Source organism: Cyanistes caeruleus, chromosome 23, assembly GCF_971803275.1.
Source record: "Cyanistes caeruleus chromosome 23, bCyaCae1.hap1.1, whole genome shotgun sequence".
Taxonomy (NCBI): Eukaryota; Metazoa; Chordata; class Aves; order Passeriformes; family Paridae; genus Cyanistes; species Cyanistes caeruleus.
Window position 1 is genome coordinate 4700945 of NC_141723.1, and position 21494 is coordinate 4722438.

Consider the following 21494-nt stretch of genomic DNA (forward strand, 5'->3'; position numbering starts at 1 on the left):
AGGTTTTTGAGCTTCCCCAAGTGGTCAAGCCCTGGGGAAGGATTGCAGGGTGAAGGGGCTGTTTTCTTTTTCTGCCCCAATAACCTAATGAAGTTTGGGAGCAGTGCTGGCGGGATAGAAATTTCTTCACGCTACACTGTCTGTTTGTGTTTGATTAATGTAAATCTTCCCAGGGCTCCAAGCACGCCCCGGGCTCCGGCTCTCCATTAACAATCGGCCAAACTGCCACGTACAGACAGAGCAGGGAAAAACCAAGATCTCTATTTTAGTCCTTGCCATAAACCCCAGAGAACTCCACCAAACTCATTTTTGGTGATTTGACTTGAATTACCCAACTCCTCATTAAATTCAGTTTGGCTTTTTTTTCCCCTTGCCAAATCATGAGGCCTATTAAAAAATGAAACTGCAGCAAACCACTTTAATATATTAATAAGAGTTATTTTCTTTTTGCATTTCCCTCAGTTCTCATGACCAAATTTTTCAGCCTGTCCAACAGATGCTGGTACCAAGCATCATCTCCAAGCCACAACTGCAGCAAGGCTGCAATTACCCAGAAGACAGGAAGCCAAAGAAATCAACTCCTACCCCTCCATCTCCCTGCTCCACGCAATAATTTCCCAGCCAGAACTTGTATTTTCCATGCTTCTCCCTTTCCCAGTGGTATGCATTATCATTTTCGAAATAGCAGAGGGCTCTGTCTCATTGGTTCCTATTTTGAAACGTTTGCCCAGCTCCTCAATTTTCTAGGAATTTCACAAATCAGAAAATGTCAGCTCTCCAGAAGAAAATGGTAACCTGGAGGGGAAGGAGAAAGCCAGGCCAGGAGCAGCTCAGATCCTCACAGGAACACCCCTTCCTGTCACAATCCTCGGGAAGAAATGATCAATAATGGGGTTTTTAACCAAAGTGGAATCACAGAGTTAAGGAAGGCAGGGAAAAGGGGCTGCAAATCCCAGAGCAAGGCTTTGGATCCAGTTTGTTCATGTGAGAATCACATGCACCAAACAGCCTCTGCTGAGGGTGTCAAAACAGAGATATTTTTAAACTTGGGTTACATTCTGAAATCAAGCATTTCCACATTTTTCTCCCTAATGCTCCTCACCATCAAGTGAAACACAGATGGGACAATCTAACCCACCAATAAACCTTAATTTGCTAAATGATATTTTGGTTAAAACATTAATATTTCCCATTTCCTTCACTGTACAGAGCAAATTCTCATTTCCCAGCTGCCTTCCTCCAGTTTATCCGTACCACAAATTTAAGGTTGCTTTACAATCATAAAAATACGTAAGACATGATAGAGTATTATTTTTATATATTTGTGTATTTTATATATTTATGTATTTTACATATTTATGTCTATTATAGATGTGCTTGTGTCACATAAAATCCTTGCAAAAAGACCCTCAAATTCATTCATTTTAAATTTTCATGCAAAATATTTAACTTGAAGTCATTAAAGTCAGTGAGGAGGAACCAGGAGTACAAAAGGAATATTCTTTAAGGCTTTTAACTCAGAAGGGACATTTTCAATTCCCTGAAACTTAACAATTCTGGTACTGGCATGAGCGCTTGGGAAAATAAATGCATTTGTAGCATAAAACAAGCATAAAAGGGTCAGAAATGGATATTGCAGCTTCTCTTCGTTATAAAGAAGTCAAACAGACTTTGAAGAATCCAAATGAAAGTTCAGCCTATCAGGAAAAACATTTAGTATAAAGAAAAAAAGAACTTTAGGGCACAGTCATGTAAGACTTAACTGTCTGGGTTTTTTTTTTGTTTCTGGAAATAATTAACTTTTAAAAATTACAGAATTAATTTTTATTTCTGTTTTATCTACAGTTTTGGAGAGAAAGCAACACAATACGTCCCTTTCAAGTGCAAACCAACGCAGCTGCCAGGAAATTGTGTAAAAACAAGAAAGATTCAGGAATGGAAGTTTCTATCTTGCTTCCTACTCTGATTTCCCAGATTTCCTTCCCCCAGCACGCTCAGTCACAGGACATAATAAGAAAACAATTTGGAGGAGGGGAAGAAAAAAAAAAAATTACCATAAAAAGCAAGAAAGTCTGATGCAATCAGGTTTTTAGGAGAAATTAGAGATAGCCAAGAAATGGCGAGGGCTGAAAATGGAATATCACTGTTTTAAATCCAAGGGGATTTCTACAGTCCTGGACAACAGCAGGGAAGGAGGGTAAGGGAAAAAGTATGGAAAAAAAAAGCATAATTAAACACAGAAATCTCTCGTAAGAACATGGGAAAGATGAGGTAGGAATAAGTAGCAAACAACTCAGAGAATTGTTTTTGCCTATTTAGAATTAAGAATAATAAACTGCATGAAAATTAAGTTAAAGAAGCGCTTCTAAAACATTACATAAAACCCAAGCCTGAACATCCCAAGTTTCATTTTCCAGAATTTTGGAATCTCCGTGCTCCATCCTTCTTTGCAAGGAACAGCAATTTCGGTCCCCGATATTTTGTATTGATTAAGGAATTCTTTCCTCCTCATTCAATCCCAGCTCTGAGCTGCTCAGGCTGGGCTATGGTAAATATTGACACAGAATTTCCAGACCTTTACCCCAATAGGAGCCAGGCCTGGGAAAAGCAGAGCTTTCCCAGAGCTCCGTGGGGCGGAAGCCGAGCGGTCCCCGAGGAACGGAGCCCACACCCCTGTGGAAAGAAGCCAGGAGGAGCTCAGCATCCCATCCTGCCACTGCTGGGGGAGCCCTGCCAGGAAATCCTCAGCCTCCAACACACCAAACTCTCAGGATCCTGTTTGGGATGTGGGAACACCTTGGAGGCTGCCCCTGGATCCCTGGAAGTGTCCATGGCCACGCTGGAGCAACGTGGGATAGAGAAAGGTGTCCCTGCCCGTGGGACAAAATCACTTTCAAGGTCCCTCCAAAGCCACCCCAGCCTGGAATTCCATGATTTGCTATTTGCAGCTGAGCTGGAAAGGCCAAACCTCGCTCAGAATTTTTGGGAAGTTCAAACAGGCGTGGATGAAAAAAATCTGTCATTGCTAGATTGACCAGGATATGGGACAGATGGACACGTGCATTTTAAAGCAGTGGATCCCTAATATTATAACACATCACACCAATAAATAAAAAGCTTGCCAACGTGTTTTATTAGCCCCAAAAATTATCAGTGAGAGAATGGGTGCCCATTCCCCCATCAGAATATCCAAATACTCCACAGAGTTTTATATTAGCACCGACCCTCATTCTCTCTTTGGGCTCAGAATGTTCATCTCTCCTATTTTAGGTCCAAGAATAAAACCCATCCCACACATCCTAAATAAACAGGAACTAGCAGAAGACTGCTATGGGGTTTTTGGAGAGAATGTGTAAATATAAAAGTACAGACAAGAAGAAATGTGAGAAATCTGACATATTTCAGCAAGGACTCATAGTCCACTCAATGACCAACCCCTTTTAGACACATCTGAGAAACACCTGAGTGTTTCCAAGCACAAAAATCACAGCCTGTTCTGTCAGTACATCCCACAAAAAATCATAAAGGTGTTAGAGGCACGGAACTGCACTTTAATCAAGCGTGGGGAATTTTATATTTTCTTTTCTTCATCAAAAAAGAGTCTGTGTGTTGTGTCAAAACCTTTTATTGCTCTCAGCCACTCACAAGCAGAAAAGGACTAAGAAATTTTCTCTCTGGCTGCTCTGGATGTGTTTTATGGAAAGCAGGAAACAACCTGATGAACAAATGAGTTAATATTTCATTTTGTTATCCCAACTATGCTGGGTTACATAAGAGGCACTGGAAGTTAAAGACTTCCTCTCAGGAATTTCTGCAAGTCAGAGGAGACAACTTAAGGACAGCTTAGAGCAGATAAAGTAATCGTTTTCCAAACCCACTGCTTCACATAGACAAACCCTTCATTACTTCAGCTCCTTCAATTACTGGAAAAACTGAAAACTGAGGTACAGAAACAGGAAATCGTTTTTGCAGCAAAAAAAGGAAATCAAAGTTGAAGTGGGAATGCTGTCCAGATCAGCCATTCTGCCTTACATCGGTACCAGAATTCCTTTTTTGAAAAATAAGTGACACAAGTCTGTGGCACCTTGTGATGTACAGAAAATCACAGATATTTGGCACATTCAACTTATTTTGGAAGGCAATGCACATGCCAGAATTCCTGCAAACTTTCAATTTTCACAGCATTTTGCTATTTAATAGTTAAGCAAATGTTTTTAGGATGGAGACGAGAATGCCTTAAGAAAACCCCTCAATTTTTCAAATACAATCACAGGCTGTAGCAGACACTGAGTGAAACCTGAGGACAGTATCTGCACCATGCCAGGGAAAATTCAAATTAAAACTGGCACAGAAGAAATAAAAGATTGAATCACATGCAGAACTCCTAACCACAAAGGAAAACGCAAAGGTGATTTAGACAGGGGAGAAACTGGTAAAGTGAGTGGGTGGGAAAATCAACTTTATCGCTGGAGATACAACTCAATTTATTATTTAGGATGATTCACCACCCAAATCCTGTGCTCTGGACAAAACCCACCTCCTGGGCTGCAGGCAGCTGAGCAAAAAGCCCAGATCAGCACAAGTTAGGATTAGACTGGCAACCCAGTTTAGAGTCAATCATTACAAGGCTGAACCACAGCTGTCTGCTCTTAATGCACGGCTGCATTAACCCTCAGCAAAGTGCTTTAAAAATCAGCCCCCCCAAAAAAATAAAACACTGAATCATTAAAACATCCTGCACAAAATTTGAACTCTGTGCATTTGCTGCTAATAGATATTACTGGAGTGATCTAAGCCAAGAAAAGAATTACAGAAAATTATCATTTTCTACTGTGTCACACAACAAGCAGCTGAATGGTTTCTACAGACAGTAATTAAAATAAGAAAGTTCTGGTACAAATATGGAAACTGATTAAAAGACAGCTGTAAAGTCTGCTAAATCTGTGATAAAAAAAATAAATCTGCAAAAGCAAAACATGAAAGGTCCTTTATGAAAGGGAACCCTCTTTCAGTTTCATTGTCTGGGCTGACTTCTGGCATAGGAAAATGGGTTCTGTGGAGCTGCATTTAAAAGGTCACGGAGTTTCCTTCCTTGATCTTTTACCATGAACAATTTTAGAAGGCATTAAACATTTCAGAACAGCCTATCTAAACAAATTTTTGCTTATCCTGTCATTGAATTAAGTTCAACCAATTCCAGTAAGCCTGACCAAAAAAAAAAATAAATAAATTTAAAAAGGCCCCCCCAAAGCAGCTCCAAAATATAATATTTATGCCAGGCACTAAATGCAAACTTGAGTCCACGCCAAAACAGCATAAATTAGAGAAAAGTAATTATTCTATAGCTGACAATTTGAAAAGAGAGCAGTGAGAGCTGGGAAACTCCATTTGCTAAGACAAAATCTATTTCATTCACAGCAAACTGCCCACAGTTGTTAAAACTGTGTCATAATTCAGAGGGAGATAAAAAACACAAGAGCGATTCCATGGATTTAGCACTCAATACCTTGCTCTGGTTCTCTCCAGGGCTGGGAATTGTCAGCAATAAATACTTCCAGGCCTATAAAACTCTCTGAACTGCTCACTATTCGTTGAAAAGCGGGGAGGGAGGGGCAGAGCTTCATTTATTCTTTCCAAAGAATTCTGCAGGTCCTTTTTAATTCACTATAAACTTCATCCCACCCCAGTTTTACAGTACAAAATATAAACGGACTCAAGGACAGGATCAACATCAAAATGTTGACCCCAGAAGCAAGTCAAGACTGGCTTTATCTTTATTCTATCCCACACCTGCAGCCTTACAGTCCCAAATTCAAAAAGCAGGGAAGCAAAACCCAAGTAAAAATGCAAGGTAGTGATACTTGTACTCACACCCCAGTCTCTGAAAAGGCATAAATCCATTGTTTTAATGCATTAAAACACACTTTCTTTGTTGCACTGAAGCAGTGGGACATGAACACACAAATTCAGAGCTCCCAGTGTTTCCAGGTACTGTTAATGAGGCAAACACCAGTTTACCTCCCCCAGAATTCGCTTTATTTCTCACTCTGTCCTCCAGCCAGTGGATAACCCTGAGCCTTTTCCAGGGCTCTCCATCTCCCCCTTCCCCTAAAGCCCAGCCCCAAAGGCACACATGGGGAGGACAGGAAGGTTTCAAACCTCGCCAGGAAGTTTTATTGTTTAATCCAACCCTGCATCTGCCTCTGCTTCGAGATTCCAAAGCAGGAATGTTCACACAGCTCACTGCACCTCCCTGGTGGGGCCTGGCAGCTGATTCACCTGATTTTTTTGTTATTTAATCATAATACATTTGTACTGTGCTGGACATGAGGTGCTTCCTGCTCCTCTGGAGGGGCAGCAGGGCAGAAATCAGGCAAATTTTAACTCAGTGAGCGCTTTCCAGGTAACGTTTGATCATCAAATAGACAACATGAAGTGTTTTTATTTCTGTTTAAGCAGAGCACGCACACAGCTTGCCTACAGAAAGCTGAATATGCTGGCTGCTATCAGCTAGATCAGGGTCACCCATGCCTGAAAGAAAACACAACTCTCTCCCTGCTGTCCTGGCAAACTCTAAATGCCAAAACAGCTCTTCCTTTCCAATTTCCTCTGTATCAACCAGATACATTCATCACCCAGCAGCTGGCCATGGACATCTCACAGACTAACAAAATGTTGTGTTATCACCAGAACCAACAGCTGAGCTTGAGGAATTGAGATTGTCAAAGCTACCACATCTGCAAGAAACCTGGAAATGTAAAAATTAAGCACTGGTGACCAGCAGAATGTCAGTGCTGAGTGCATTAAAGCGAAGGGAAATGCAGTTTTCTCTCAGCTCAGTAAGACAACTCCTCCCAAGGTATTTTCTGCAGCAGGGAAACCACCAGGATGCCAGAGAAGTGCTTTAATCTAAAGCAAACATCTCCACGTGATGGAAAAGAGGGAGAGGGGGAGAGCCCAGGCAGCTCCTGATCCTACAAGACCAAATTCATTTGCTACTGGGCATTTCTTCCTCTACATTTCCATGGAATTTGCTGCCATTGGGAAATTGATCCAGGAATACTGCCACCAACCTAAGCACAACTGAGAGAGTATTCCCTAAAATCCCACAGGGAATGAGATTCCCAGATATTGGAGAGGGCTCCTCACTGCCATACAGCTCCTCGTTGTATTTTACATTTATTCTAATTTACTGCCACGGCAAAGTGATCCAAATACAACTCAGAGGAGAAGATGAAGAGAGATTTCACATTTAAATTTACAATTTAAATAAACAAGTCACAGTCCTTGTTTGAAGTGTCCAGAGCTCCTTTGTGCTCATCCCCACAACCAATTTCAAACAAACTTTTTTTATTTAACAAAAAGGAAAAAAAAAAAGAGCAACAAACCCCACCTCGTTATTTGCATGTTCTTTGTTATTTTTCACCCTCTTTGAAATGCTCTTTTGGGGCAAGCTTTTTGATCTAAAAGGCATTTAATTAAACAAAAAATATTCAAGAAAGGAAAACCCTAAATCTCTCTATACACTCCATAGCAACATTTATTTGGGGGGAATATATATATATTCCCAGGGATTGTGACTGGATTAGCAAGGCCAGAACACAGCCAGATTCCCCAATAAAAAAACAGAGAAACAAACTTATTTCAAACATAAACTACAAGTTCCTTGAGACCTTTGCTGATCAAATCCCATCAGTATTCCAAGAATCAGTTTGGAGATCTGAAGGAGCCATTTTCTCTGGATATGGAGAGCGACAGATGGAGCAAAATTTTCAGCACATTCTGAGCTGCTGTGATGTTCCCATCATTGCAGCCAGCCAGGAGGCTCAGCAGAGCTACCTCCCAGGAGCTGCAGGGCCAGGAAGATTATAAAACAGATATTAATTTTAAAATGTTTTTTAAAAAGGGGTAAAAAAAAAAAAAGAAGGGAGTGGGAAGGGACAGGTTTCTTTTCATTTGGCTGAATTCCAGGGATAGGATTTAAGAGTTTTGCAGGCAGCCCAAAACTCAAGCCTGCTGCAAAGCTGTTTCCTCTTCCCCCTTCCCAGCTAAGCTGAATTCTCTGTTTCTGGGGGAGGGAAGAGCCTCCTCCAGAATGCCTGAGCAGCAGCCGGGACTGTCCCCTCCACTGGAGCCCTGCTGACCTCCCGTCCACCCTGCCAGGAAAGAAACCTGGCCTAAACCTGGGCTTGTGCCTGGCTTACCAGGGCCAGAAAGGGAGGCCAAGGCACGGGGTGAGAAGGTGCAGACACCAAAAACCACTGCTGGAGTGTCACTGGTGAGTGTGGGAGCTGATAATGAGCCTGCTAAAAGGGAAAGGGAGAGGAGGTCAGGGTTTGCTGTGCCATACATACAGCTGAAGTTGCACTGGTTAACATCCAAAGTAAACACCACTCCAGCATTTACAGCCAGTACCAACATTCCTACATCTTTCCAGACTGCAAGAAACATGTGCTTGCCTTTTTTTTTCCCCCCTTTTTCCCCTCACTATTTCATCCTCGCAGCAATTGCCATAACATGCTTGACCTGAGTGTAAAATTTTGGATTTCAGTTGTACTCAAAGGGGCTGCTGTGCTTGGCAAACAATATTTGCCAATTCCAAATATTATCAAACTCTTACACCAAATCACCCAGCACTGAAGTATCTAAACCTGTGCTCTAGAGATCTAGATAGCTAGACAGATAACCCAGCTGTTTCTAGGGAATAATGACCTAGAGTGCTCTGCTCTTTTACATCATTACTCCCAAATTATTGTGAGGCGTTTGCTTTTACTGCTGACGGCTCAGGGCAGAGCAGCACCTGCACAGGTTTGGGCACACTTTGGCACATCCTCCCAGCAAAGCAAACCCCACAACAAGTGCAGAGGGCTCTGTGCAGGATCCCCAGAGCACCTTCCCCAGCCAGAGCGACCGAGGGTGTCGGGTTTGCTCAGATCAGATCTGCGCCCACAGGAACCGCTTCCGCTCCCCAAACCGCAGGGCCTGCGCAGGGCAAACCACAACCTATCATTTGGTGCCTCCCGACAGGCTGCAGGAACAAATTGCCAGCTGGAGAGCTGCACTTCAGCACCAGGAGATCTCTTTCATCCCTGGCACACGAGGATTCCCCCCATCCTTACGTTTAGGAAGTCCACATGATATAAATTCCCTCTCCTCTACTGCAGCTCTCCCTGGATATTTGCCAGAGCTGATGCTGCCGCCTCAGTCAGGACAGAGTCTGCAGCAGCAGGGAAAATCCCTCTTTTAAATCCCCACAACAGCAGCTCACTTTTGGCTGAGGTCGCCGCCTCATTTAGGACATCACATAATTATAATTTTTCAAAAGCTGGGGGGGAAAAAAATCCTATTGATGCAGAGCAGAAAACAACGTTGTGCTCTCGCTTGCAAAGCAGCAGCTTTGAAAGGCAGCGAGCAGAAAAACAGGAATTATCGGGAGCCAGCTCAAACGCTGTCACATGGGAGCTGCTGTCACCCAGAGCAGCCTCCTCAAGAGCCAGCCAGGCGCTCCCAGACCCTGAGCGTGTTCCCTCGGTCCTGCACAGCCCGCTGAGCTGCAGCCCTGCCTGCTCAGGGCTTTGTGCTTCCAGCAGCAGCTCCTGGCCCTGGAGGCTGCCATGTGCCTCCAGAGCACGGGGCAGCCAGGAAACCTCTCTCCTATCTGGCAGCTGCCACCAGCTCTCCCATTTCTCTCCCTCTCACTCACTTCCTATTGATTTCTCCTGTCTCGCACTGCAGCTTTTTCCTATTTCCTTTCCCTGCTCGCTCGTTATGGCTCCCCTCCTTTAATTCTCTCCTTTTTCCACGTTTTCCATCGCTTTTCTGGCAGCTTTGATCTCGGCAGAACCTTCTTTTGCATCTGGGCACAGCAGAAAGGCAGCAGTGCCTCTGTGGCACGGAGCGCGGAGAGGAGACGCCTTGTCTGAAGTGCTGCCAAGAAGCTGCACCAACAGCCACTATCATAACAGGCTAAAAAAGACTTTCAAGCAGCCATCAGATGCTCCAGGTGAGCCTGCAGGTTGAAGCTTGTCTGTTTATGGGAGTGGTGGACTCCCAGTCCTTCGCCTGTCTCGCATCAGTCTGGTGCTTTGTTAAACACACGGGGCTTTTCCTCCACGCTGGGAAATGCTTGCTCAGGTCAATCCAGGTCCCACCTAGGTTTTCCAGCCCCTCTGCAGCGCTGCAGCTCGCTCAGGACTCTAGAAAAGAGTGTTTAACCCTTTGTAGGTTACTGATGCCACTTGGGAAGTCACCCAGGACTGCAGGTGATACCCCAAACCAGGATTCACAGCCTGCAAATAAATACAGGACCAGCTTCTCACAAAAACAAGAGTAAATTGTGCTGCTAGTTACAGATTCAATAAGGAACAGCACCTGAATAAAATTCAGATTCCCACCAATATCCCTGAAAATTTCCAAAACATATTTCAAGAGCTCAGGAGTAAATCCAGTTTGAGTTTTGCCCTTGCAGCCACAGTTCTTGTGCCAACTCAGAGCAACCAAGAAATGCCAGAACATGGACATTCTCTCTCAGGTATTTTAGCATCAAAATTTCAAATTTTTTGTACCACCAAGAGAGGCCCTGCTGCTTGATTCACACATTTTACACAGTCCTGCTCCCTGACCATTAAAAAAAGTTTATTTTTTTGGAAGAACTGAGCCCTGAGTCAGGCTGGGACACGCTTGTGACCCTCCTGCCAGGACTTCTGACAGCATCCCAGGGACTGACAGGACAATGATCCACATCACACCAGAATTATTCCAAGTCCAGAAACCTGTGCTGTGATCTTTCCCACCTCAGGAAGGACTCCTCTCATCTGCTTTCCCAGTGCCACAGCAATTCCATGAAACGCTTTTGCCACCGAACATCCCAGCCTAGACCTTTCAACGTTGTCAAAACAGAGCTTAAAATAGCCCCACAGGATCACATTTAAGTGCTTGCCAACAAATGTAAACAGCAATGTTTCTTATTTACCATCAGGCTCTGCAAGAAAGGGTTCCTGCCCATGGGCCTCAGAAGTCAAACAGACACAACACTGAAAATCCTCAAGGAAAGGATGCAGGCTGGTAACAAAACATCCAGACGATTTGTGAATGTCACAGGCCGAACACTGTTTGTTTGGCTTTTACTATTTATACTTATGCTTACATTTGAAACATAAGGATGCTGTTTTTTCCTGTCATTTTAATGTATTTATTTTTACATGTTTTCTTTTCAAAGAAAAATGAGTAAACGTCGCTTCTTCCTGTCTTTCTCTAAGTGTGCTGTTACTATTTTGTATGTATCCTGCCTTGTATTTTATCCCTTTTGCATTCTTAATCAAACACTGCACGTTTTACATCCCTTTTCATTTTACTAATTCCCTTGCTGCTGCTTCTCCTGTCCTTATTTTAAGCCCCCTCTTCTGATCTTGAGATATTACCAACATCCAGGCTCCTGACCCTTAAGTTTAATCAAGCTGAGACATGAACTAAGACTTTTATTCTTTAAACCTAATAATTACCCAGAACGGGGCCACAGAACACAGCATCACCTACCTGAAAATACACATTTAAGTCTATTTTCTCTTAGTGCTATTGACATCTCTTACACAGGAAAATCTGCTTATCTCAAAGCAGATAAAATATCAGGGGGAGTGCTTAGGCAGAGGAATACTTGGAATGCTACAAGAAGCACTTTTACAGCAACTCATCCACTGGTAACTCGAGGATAATACAAATGGGATTCATTAATAAATCTCCAACTGCTAATTTTCAGAGGGAAGGAAGAGGTATTCAAGGAGAAACCTGGAGGATAAAGGCTCAAGGCAAGAGGCTGAGCTTATCTTTGAGGCAGCACAGCCAACATACCTCCCTGGTGACCCAAAGGACCACCTCGAGGTGGAGTGGAGAATTCAGTCTCCAGTCCAAAGCAAACACTGCTCCTCTCCGAGACACTCTGCAAACTACAGCACGGGGCTGGGGTGGGAATTACACCCAAGGGAAGTAGAGGATGCTACTCAAAATACTACAGGGAAAGTGGGAGAACAAGAGTTAATGTCAAAAATCCTGTTGGTTATACTCCAAAGCTTCTCAGGAAAACAGAAGCAGTCAGTGAAGCTACCCGAATTCTTTACAGACAAATTCACTGGGGAGACCCCACAGCAGGAAATAACCAAATAATCCTGGTGCCTAGCCATGAAATATGGAGAATAAGTGGTACGGGTGTCTGTACCACCTTCCCCCACTGCTGTGTATGGCCTCAGGATGAACTGCCAAGACCTCCAGTACCTAAATCACTACTTCTACACTAAAACACCACTTCCACACTAACCATTACTTCTACAAACCCAGCATTTTTACAAGGTCCAGACCAGTTGTGAGAGTGAACAGAAGACTCTTTGATTTCCAGCAGGACGACTGTGGCCACTGCTGTCACCCTCCAGGACCAAGGAACTCTCCTCCCACACAGGTCATGGAAGTCAAAGGACACCAGTGAACACCCACAAATCCCACCAGCGACCTCAGCAAACTCCTGCTCCAAGGGCAAGCTGCACTTTCCTTCTCAAGCATCTCCAGCTAGGACAGCACTGAATGATTTTTTTTGCTGCTAACTTTCTGTAGATGTGGACCAGAATTCTGAAAATCTAAAACTGAAGGAGCCAGCATCCCAGTCCCTTTCCTAATCCATCCATTTGAAATGTTAAAATGCCATTAACAGGAGTTCTGTGCACAGGGAGAATTATACAATTGGGCTCACAGATGAAATATCATTCCTGCCTCCACCCAAATAATCACAACGCCCACAGCTCTACTCAAAACTAGAAAATCAAGCTCACCTCAGCTCCTGTCTCCAGTAAAAGCCCTAATAAACTATGCAACATGAAGTGGTAGCATTTGTGTCCCAGCCAGCAGTAAACACCCCAGCCAGTCCTCTCTTCTGCCAGCCTCAAGAACAGCAAAATAAAGCATGAATTTATGCACAGACTCTGTCAACTGCTAATTTCCAAACACAGCGAAGGCACAACGATGAAAAGCCCCACTCAAACACTACTATTCTTTTTAATCCTTAGATCTCACACTGCAGCCCATTTTCCATAAATATTGGACTTTACAAGCTCTACTAATTAAAAAAATGAGTGATAATGACATCTAACTAGTCAGTAACACTAACTAGTTAGTAACACTAAGGTGCGACTTTCTGTGCAGTTCTTACCCTGCTGGAAGAAATAAAACCCTTTTTCCCCACCACACAAAGAATTCCCAATTACTACAGGGACTTCCAAAGAGCCAAAGACAGGGAAAGTGCATCTAAAGCAGATAAGAAACAATTAGAGTCTATTTTAATACCAAGTCAGGAGCAAATCACCAATTAAAACTTCTCAAGGGTAATTATGTGTAAATTCTACCTCTGCTGTTTTCCAATCATAGCAACAGAAACTACAGCATGGTTATAAATAAAACTCATTTGCAAGCAACTGCAGAGAAGACTCACCAGTTCCTCAGCGAGGTCCTGCGAAAGCAAGAGCCTCCTTTCTTTTATTGGCCTTTAATAAACAGAAAGAAACATAAAGCAAGTCCTGCAGCCGTGCAATTGCTCAACCCTGAAGTGTGTTTGGAACAGTGACAGGAAGAAAAATACAGTTAACTCCGAGAGTGAAAAAAAATTAATGGCACACAAATGTTTCTTTAGTGTCATAACAGGATACAGCCGAGCTCGGGCCGGCCTTTGGTGGCCGAGCAGAGGCTGGAAATGGCTGAATTTCAGAATTTCAGCCCGGCCCCAACGTGGCCTTGGGAAGAATAAAGCCCTTATCTCACCCGGCCATGTGTGGCCGGCCATGCACAGCACACAGCAACGCCCAGAGCTGGCCAGTGTCCGGCCAGGAGAACTCCAGAGGCAGGGAATGTGGGCACACTCCAGCAGGAACAGGAAAACTCCTCCAACAAACCCTGCCCAGCTGCCTGCTGCCCCTCAGCTGCTCACAGACGGGCCGCAAAGTCTGCCAGGAACAGCACCCAGCACCAAAAATCCAGCCGAGCACCAGTGAGTAGCCAAAAATAGATTTTTTGCAGGTCAAAAGATATGGGAAATCTCGCCTAAATCCAGAGCTGGATGAAGTTCAGTCACCTGACTGATTTTAGATACCTTTAGGATAAGAAAGGTCCCCTCGATGTGCAGATTTCCTTCCACTAACGATCAAGTCAAGCCAGATGAGCAGCTCGGGGATGTCTACCTCAAAGACTCACTAAGCTCAGCAAGATAAATGCCACCTTAGGAGGCCTCTGAACAAATACAGCATAGCCAAGAGAGGATTAAATTAAGAGGGTGTAAATGTTTACAAACATAAAGGAGCAGAGCAGCAAGGCTGGAGATGAAGAGTTTGATACGGTCCAATGCGCACCAGGACGATGGAAAAAAAAAAGCAGCTGACAAAGTAAAAGAACATCCTGAGGGAAAGAAGGGGAAGTTAAATCAGTGTTTAACTCTCTCAAACCATCAGCAGCCCTACAAGGCACCACAGCTATCCTGGAGAATGCTTTGCTGATGGGTTTTTAAGCCTCAAGTGCTATGTTAGGAGATAACTTTTTGTCCGCCTGCAGCCTTTAGGTGCTCCCCCAAATGCTGATGGTGTGTCAGGAGCTCCTCCACGAACTCTGAACAGCCACGGCACTCTCAGGAGTCCCAACATCTGCTCTGCCTTTTCTGTTTAATGCCTGGTATTCCCCACTCCCCCAGGCACTCACTTCCCTCCAGACTGGAGGCACTTGAAGAAAAAGACACCGGAAAACGATGCTGCTTTGGGAGTTCTGATAACAGAATCTGAGCATAACCACTACCAAAATTAACTGGGGTAAGGTTTAGTCCACAGAGAGAATGAGCCCAGACACACTCAGATATGAACTGGCCTGACTGTGTTTCAGCAGTGCCAGACACTAAAATCCATTCAACTTTCCTGGGAAAGAGGACAAAAATAAAAAGAGGGGAAAAAAAATAAAAAAATAAAAAGGAGGGGACTTAATAAAAACATCATTTATCATCCTGGCTCCAGAAGAGCACCAGAAATGGCTGTTCATACACTTCTAATTTTTATATTTAATGGTAATCATAACATCATCAATAAAAACAAGAGATATAAAACACGTCAAGGATGAGACAAGGACAATCTGGACAAGAGAAATGTGACAGCTGTCAAATCATTACCACCTAAAAAGGAAGGGATACCAAAGGAAATATCCACAGTCTGTAAAGTGGATTTAGGCGGCTCTATATATGCAAAATGCAAGTATGTAAAGCTAATATGGAGAAAAATCCGGGCCCAAGCTACCCTATTATATTCCTAATACCATCTGGCACAGATGCAAGCTGGGTTTTCCTGGTTTAAGGCAATTCCCATCTCAATCCCACCAAGGCAGGTGATTGACAAACACAAAGAGAATTGAACATGTCAGATGATTTATTCCACGTACATCTAATGACAGTGGAAGCAGCAACATTATTTATATTGCACCTGCTTTACATTCCAAGCTTAAGAGGCAGATTGAAAGAGGCAACACGGAGACTCCCTGGGCCTGGAGGGAAAGGGGAATGTTCTGCAGGGACAAGAGTGATCAAAAACCACCCCTCCAAACCCTGCACAATGCTGGGGATGAAAAGGAACGGCAGAGATTCACATGATGGGAACAAACACCCTCACCGTGTCTGGGGTTCTGCTGAAAGGTTCAGCCAGGGAATAAGTCAGAGAATCATCAGAGAATCCCAAAATGGTTCAGCTTGGGAGGGACCTTAAAGATCATTTCAGTCCCATCCTCCTGCCATGGGCAGGGACACCTTCCACTATCCCAGGGTGCTCCAGCCTGGCCTTGCACACTTCCAGGGGACCCAGGGGCAGCCACAGCTTCTCTGGGCACCCTGTCACCACCCTCACAGGGAACAATTTTGCCCTAATAACCAATCTAACCCTACTCAGAGTTTGAAACCATTCCCCCTTGTCCTGTCACGCTAGGCCTTTTAAAATAGTCTCTCTCCATCCTCCTTGTAGGCTCCTTCAGGTCCTGGCAGGCCACAATGAGGTCACCCCAAAGCTTCTCCTTCTCCTGGCTGAACCATGGCCATGACTTTGTACCCCAGAGCTGGGGCTGCTTCAGGCCAGAGGTGAAAAATAGTGACAAGAAGAGATCCAGTTTCTCCACATTCCCCCAGCCATCCCAGAAATCTCAGTGTTGTGGAGACAGCTCCTCACCTGACATTAAAAGCCTTTTGATCCAAAACCTTAATAGAACACCAAACAGAAACATCCTCCTGACATGACTGAGAGCAAAAGGAAATGAGACATTTTTTTTGTCTCCGCTGCATTTTCAATTTGGCTGCTCCAATTCAATAATGGAAAGTATTTTGTTTTACTAACAAGTAAATTAAATTCCCTGTTCTTGTGCTTTTCCTTTTCAGGCATCACTCAGTTGCATCTCGGTATGAAAATCCTGTCGCTCTTTTTGATATCATGCAACTGCCACAAGACATATGGCCTGAAGTACATAACAAAATCCTCACAAATCCACTGAAATGCCTTTTTACTGTCATTGCCTTGCCTGGTACAGAGAAAAACATCCTGCAACTCAAGCATCGTTCACGCACTGCAAAAGAGAAAATTCTGCAAGTACAAACTACAGAATTAATTGCCAAGATTTAATGCTCTGTGAACAGCTGTAAACACAGATTGCACACAAGTCTGAGCTGTCCCAGAGCCCCTTGGACTGTGAGGACCTGTAGAGTCAAGACAAGGCCTGGGTTTAAGTGAGAACCACACTCAGTCTCTCTCCTGCCCATACCTGGAGCCTGAAATTGGTGAGCTCGAGCACCCAAAAGCATCATTGCTCCATCCCAGCCCCAGCTTTGCTGCTGTGCCAGAACTGCTTGGTCATGAAAGGCCAAAGCGAGGCCTTTGCCACACACCTTAACCATCAAACAGACACAATAAAATACATTATATGGTTTTTACAGCATACAGTGTCAAAAAAAGGTATCTTTTCTTCTCATAAAAAAAAAAAAAATAAATCTGGAGACACTCATTCCACTCACTTGCCTTAAAAGCATGTTAAAATGTTTCCTAGTTAACTTTTTTTTGGTCACTTTTTTTCCCCTTTCCTCTGAAACATCCCAGTACAAGTAAGAGAACTCCAGACATAATGAAAGGCACCTGCCCAGAGGCCTGAGCAGGTCTCTAAAGGCAGGTTCCTGCTAAGGTAGACACCAGCAGACATTCCTGCTTGTCAACTATCCCTCCTGCCCTCACCTGGAGTGACCTCTCTGCAGTACTTGACCCAAGGAGACCCAGGTACATCCTCAACACGGCCTCTGAGTTCAGGCTGGAGCTGGATCCTAAATTCTGGTGGCTTCTCCTGCTTACAGGCCTTGCAGAACACTTGCTTTCGGTGCTCCCCGCAGCACCAGCCCATCCTGAGAGCTCAATTACCACCCCTGGCTCCTACAAAGTCAGCCTGGCAGGCCTGAAAGCTGTTGGACTTGAAATTCTCCGGTTTCAAAGTTAACCCAGTTGCTTTGACAGTCAAGACACCCTCAGTTCCCAGAACCTCTGATTTAATCCTGCTTTTCTGATCCCGTCTGTCACTGAAGCCAGAACACAAAGTGCGTGAGTTCTGCGAATATCCACATTTAAAAAAAGAAAAGAAAAAAGGAAAAAAAACTATCAAGAAATCTCATTTTACACTGACCTGTCCGTGATTGTGGACTGTGTGCCACTCATTGGAGCCTTTGGCAAGAAGTCGTATTATCCAATTTACATTTTACTCTTATTGCAGGAATATGAACGAGGCTTTGCCTCTCACATGCACCGAGGTTCAGGATCCAGCCTTGCTCCAGAAGAGGCATGCACAGAGGACAAACTCAGTTCAAGGGCAGAAGGGAACAAAAAAAAAAAAAAAAAAAAACTAACAAGAAAACAAACCCAATCCGAAACAACTCCAAAACTCTTCTTTGCAGTCACCCAGAATATCCAAACCACGGAAGTGGGGCGTGGGGGGATAAAGGGAAAAACTCCAACAAGAAAAAACTCCAACAAAAAAAAAAAAAAATAAAAAAAATAAAAAGAAACAACGAAACAATCTCGGCGGAGTCGGGGAGAAAAAGAGAAAACGTTTCCAAGAAGCGGCCGAGCCTCCCCGGCGCGGGCAGAGCGGGGCCCGTGCCCGTCCCCGGCGGGGCTCAGCGGCGGCGGCGCTCGGGGGGCGGGCGGCGCTCCCCGCCCGCGGCCGGGCCCATCCCCGCTGCCCGCCCGCCCCGACCCCCGCCCGTGCTGCGCCCGCAGGGGGTCGGGCAGGGCGGCCGCCCCTAGGCCCGGGGCTCCATCCCCCGCCGCTCCGCCTCTCGCTCCGGCCCGGGACCCAGCGGGGCGCTGCGGGCTGGCTGCGCTCTCCGCTGCGCTCTCCCGCGAGTCCCGCCGCTGCCGCCGCGCTGCTCTCCCGGCCCGGTGGCGGCCCCGCTGCGCTGCTGAGAGAGGCGGGAGCGGCGCTTCCCGGGGAGCCTGCGCCGAGCCGAGCCGGGCCGGGATCGCCCCTCCCCGGCGCCTCCGGGGGGCTCGTACCTCCGGCCGCCCCGCCCCGCCGCCGGATCCCTCCGCCGGCTGCCCTCCTCTTCCTCCTCTTCCTCCTCCCTCTCCTTTCCTTCTCCTCTTTCCCCTCCTTCTCCTCCTCCTCCTTCTCTTCCCCCCTCCGCCTCCCTCGCAGCCCTTCCCCCGGTCCCTGCCGAGGCCTTTCCCCTTCGGGAAGCCTTTTCCAGACCCGCGGGGTGTTTCCTTCTCTTCCCGTCTCCGCTCGGCTTTGCCGCTCCTCCCTCGCCCTGTGTCCCTGCCGGAGCGCTTTCCCTCCTCCCCCTGCATCCCTAACCCGAGGAGCTTTTCCTTTTTCCCTCTAGCCCTTTTTCCCTTCTCCGTTCCCCATCCCCAGCCATCCGATGCTTTGCCGTGTCACCAGCGCTCAGAGCAGGGAGCGCCCGCGCCTCCATCTCCATGGAAAATATGACACCGGCGAAACTTAGAGCAGAAAGAAAAGAAATAAACAGCGGATTAAAAGAGTAGAAGTGCCAGGAGCTGTGCAGCACGGAGCCTCAGGCAGTCCCCGGCTGTGCTGTTTGCTCCCAGGCCTTTCCTGGCTCTCTTGGCCAGACCCGCAGTTCCCTGCATTTCCCACGCACGTTTCATCGGGGATTTTTCTCACAGGTTAAGGTCAACATAAATCTAAGAACTGATCCCTGCCCGCACGTACATTCCAGAAACACTGCGGCCAAGGGCCTGTTCCTGCTCCCTTTCAAAACCTCCAGAACGAGAAGATGAGCCACGGAGGGTATTTGGTAAATTTGGGCATTTCAGTTTGAGCAGATGTGGGTTTCCCTGTGCTCAGCCGCAGCCTGAACACAAACACATCCTTGCTGTTTGTGCCATGTACGGCACAGTCTGAGAGAGAAATGCCTGTCTCGAATCTACACACAATCCCAGATCATTAAAGGTGATTTTGTTCCAACCCCCTTCCCCTCTCCCAGCTTGCTCCAACCTGGCCTTGGACACTTCCAGGGATCCAGGGGCAGCCCCAGCTTCTCTGGACAACTTCATCACCCTCACAAGGAGTTATCTTTTCCCTAATATCCAGCCTAAACCTACTCTCTGTCAGTGTGAAGCCATTCCCCCTTGTCCTGGCATTATAAGCCACTTGTTTTCAAACACCTGGGAATAACATCAATACCTGAGAACTTCAGGAAACTCCCATGCTGCTCCTCCAGAAATTAAAGCTCGTGAGCAGCACAGATGTGGATTGAAAAGCAGGATGTCTCTGCTGCCAGTAATTCCTGCACAAAGGAACTTGTGGAACATCAGCCTCCCCCAGCAAATGCCAGCAGACTAAAATAACCTTATTAGCTAATCCCAATCATCTAGGACACCGCGCTTCTTCCCTTTAATTAATCTTGCTGGGATATACTCAAAGCTGGGACACTGGACGTGGAAAGAGGCTGGAAAGATGTGAGCAGAGCCCTGGCTGGGCACACAGGACCATACCTTGCCTGAAGCTACATCCAGCCACTCTGGAACACGGAGCTTTCTCCTGCTCGGAGTGAGGATCAGGAAACCAGCTGAATGTCTGAGAGCCTGAAGAATTTGTTGTTTTGATGAAGTTCAGAGCAAGGAGGGGAAGCGTGGGATGAAATCATTTTCTACATGATACTTCACATATATACGCAGGACATTTATACTTCCTTTTTTGGTTTCCTTTTGGGGGAAATAGAGACTTGGGGGAAAAAAAAATAAAAAAAATAAAGTGTGGGAGTGCGAGACGAGCAGCCACGTCTGCCTCTCCTGCAGCTGTGTGCAGTACAGTCATCAGTGGTGATGAAGTGACTGAATGCCTCCATATATCTATATTTATTTATTATATATCTCTTTATTGCATCTTCTCTGCAATAAATCCCTCCCTGCTTTTAACTTTGGGAACATCGAGTACTGTGCCTGGAGAGGGGAAAGCTCCTGGGAGAGCTGATTCATGGCAGGCCCAGCATTTGCATATTAGGCCTCGATGCTTTTTTATTACTTTAATTATATTTTATTGTGCATGACAACACAACGAGAACAATTAGCTGGAGGAAATCCTAAGACATAGATTCTGAAATCATACCTGCTTTTCTTTCCTGCAAATGCTGATTTATTTCATTATTTTCGGTGGGAGCTGGCTACAAACTTAGATTAAGATAGATGCCTATTTATGATAATTCTGTTTCACAGCCTAAAATATGGGGTGGAGAAATCAATAAGCAATTACACTGTGCCCATTAAAATAGATTTTTATTTTTTTTTGTAGCTCTGAAGTTGTCACTTGGCCTGAATTTGCACACAGAACCATCCCATTGCAGGAGGGTTGGAACAAGATGATCTTTGAGGTCCTTTCCAACACAAAACCATTTTGTGATTCTCTAATTAACCTCCCCAATGTGGTTTTTTTTTTAGTCCAGAGCATAGCTAAGCAGGACCACGAAGTGAAAGAGTTTAATTCCTGAAGAGTAATTCCATAGGAATTACCAAAATTCCAAATTTCAAAAAAAATTCTTATTTTGCCTTAAAATAAAGATCAGATCCTTGGAGATGCTTTATAGGGCAAAATCAAATTTATAGAGAAAGTGTTGCAGGAGGATGCTGTGGCCAAATCCCCCTTTCCCAGCCTCGCACCGAGGAGCTGTTGCCATCTGCTGGGAAAGCCTCGAATGGCTCCTCTAACCTGAGCTCCCGGGCAGGTAAAAGGTGAGGAATTTGGGGAAAAAAGGAGAATTTCCCAGCGCTTTGGGATCGTGGAACTCTGGAATGCTCCGAGGGGGTTTGCACCGCTGTGAGCTCAGCATAAACAGCGAGAAAAGTCAGCAGAAAGTGACGCTTTACGATTTTAGGTGTGGATAAACAGTGCCTGAAAGTATTCTTCATTCAGAAAAAAAAAATCAGTTTGTGTTTCAGATGGGATAATCA

At 45.2% G+C, this 21494-nt stretch overlaps 1 protein-coding gene across 7 annotated transcripts in view; it reads right to left on the bottom strand.

The window, feature by feature from the left end:
• Positions 1-20368, bottom strand: part of ARHGEF12 (Rho guanine nucleotide exchange factor 12) — a 67978-nt gene extending 47610 nt beyond the window's left edge. The window contains exons 1-2 of one of the 7 annotated variants that reach the window (XM_086860954.1): positions 18579-18753; positions 17710-17847 (exon numbers count right to left, since the gene is read on the bottom strand). In XM_086860954.1, the coding sequence (XP_086717080.1) occupies positions 17710-17741 (32 nt within the window). In that variant the 5' untranslated portion in view covers positions 17742-17847; positions 18579-18753. Of the gene's footprint in view, positions 1-13471; positions 13619-17709; positions 18282-18578; positions 18754-20042 lie in introns of those variants that run through there. The other 6 variants (XM_086860957.1, XM_086860955.1, XM_023941461.2 and 3 more) reach the window with 6 other exon arrangements.
• Between the last annotated feature and the right edge of the window lie 1126 nt (positions 20369-21494).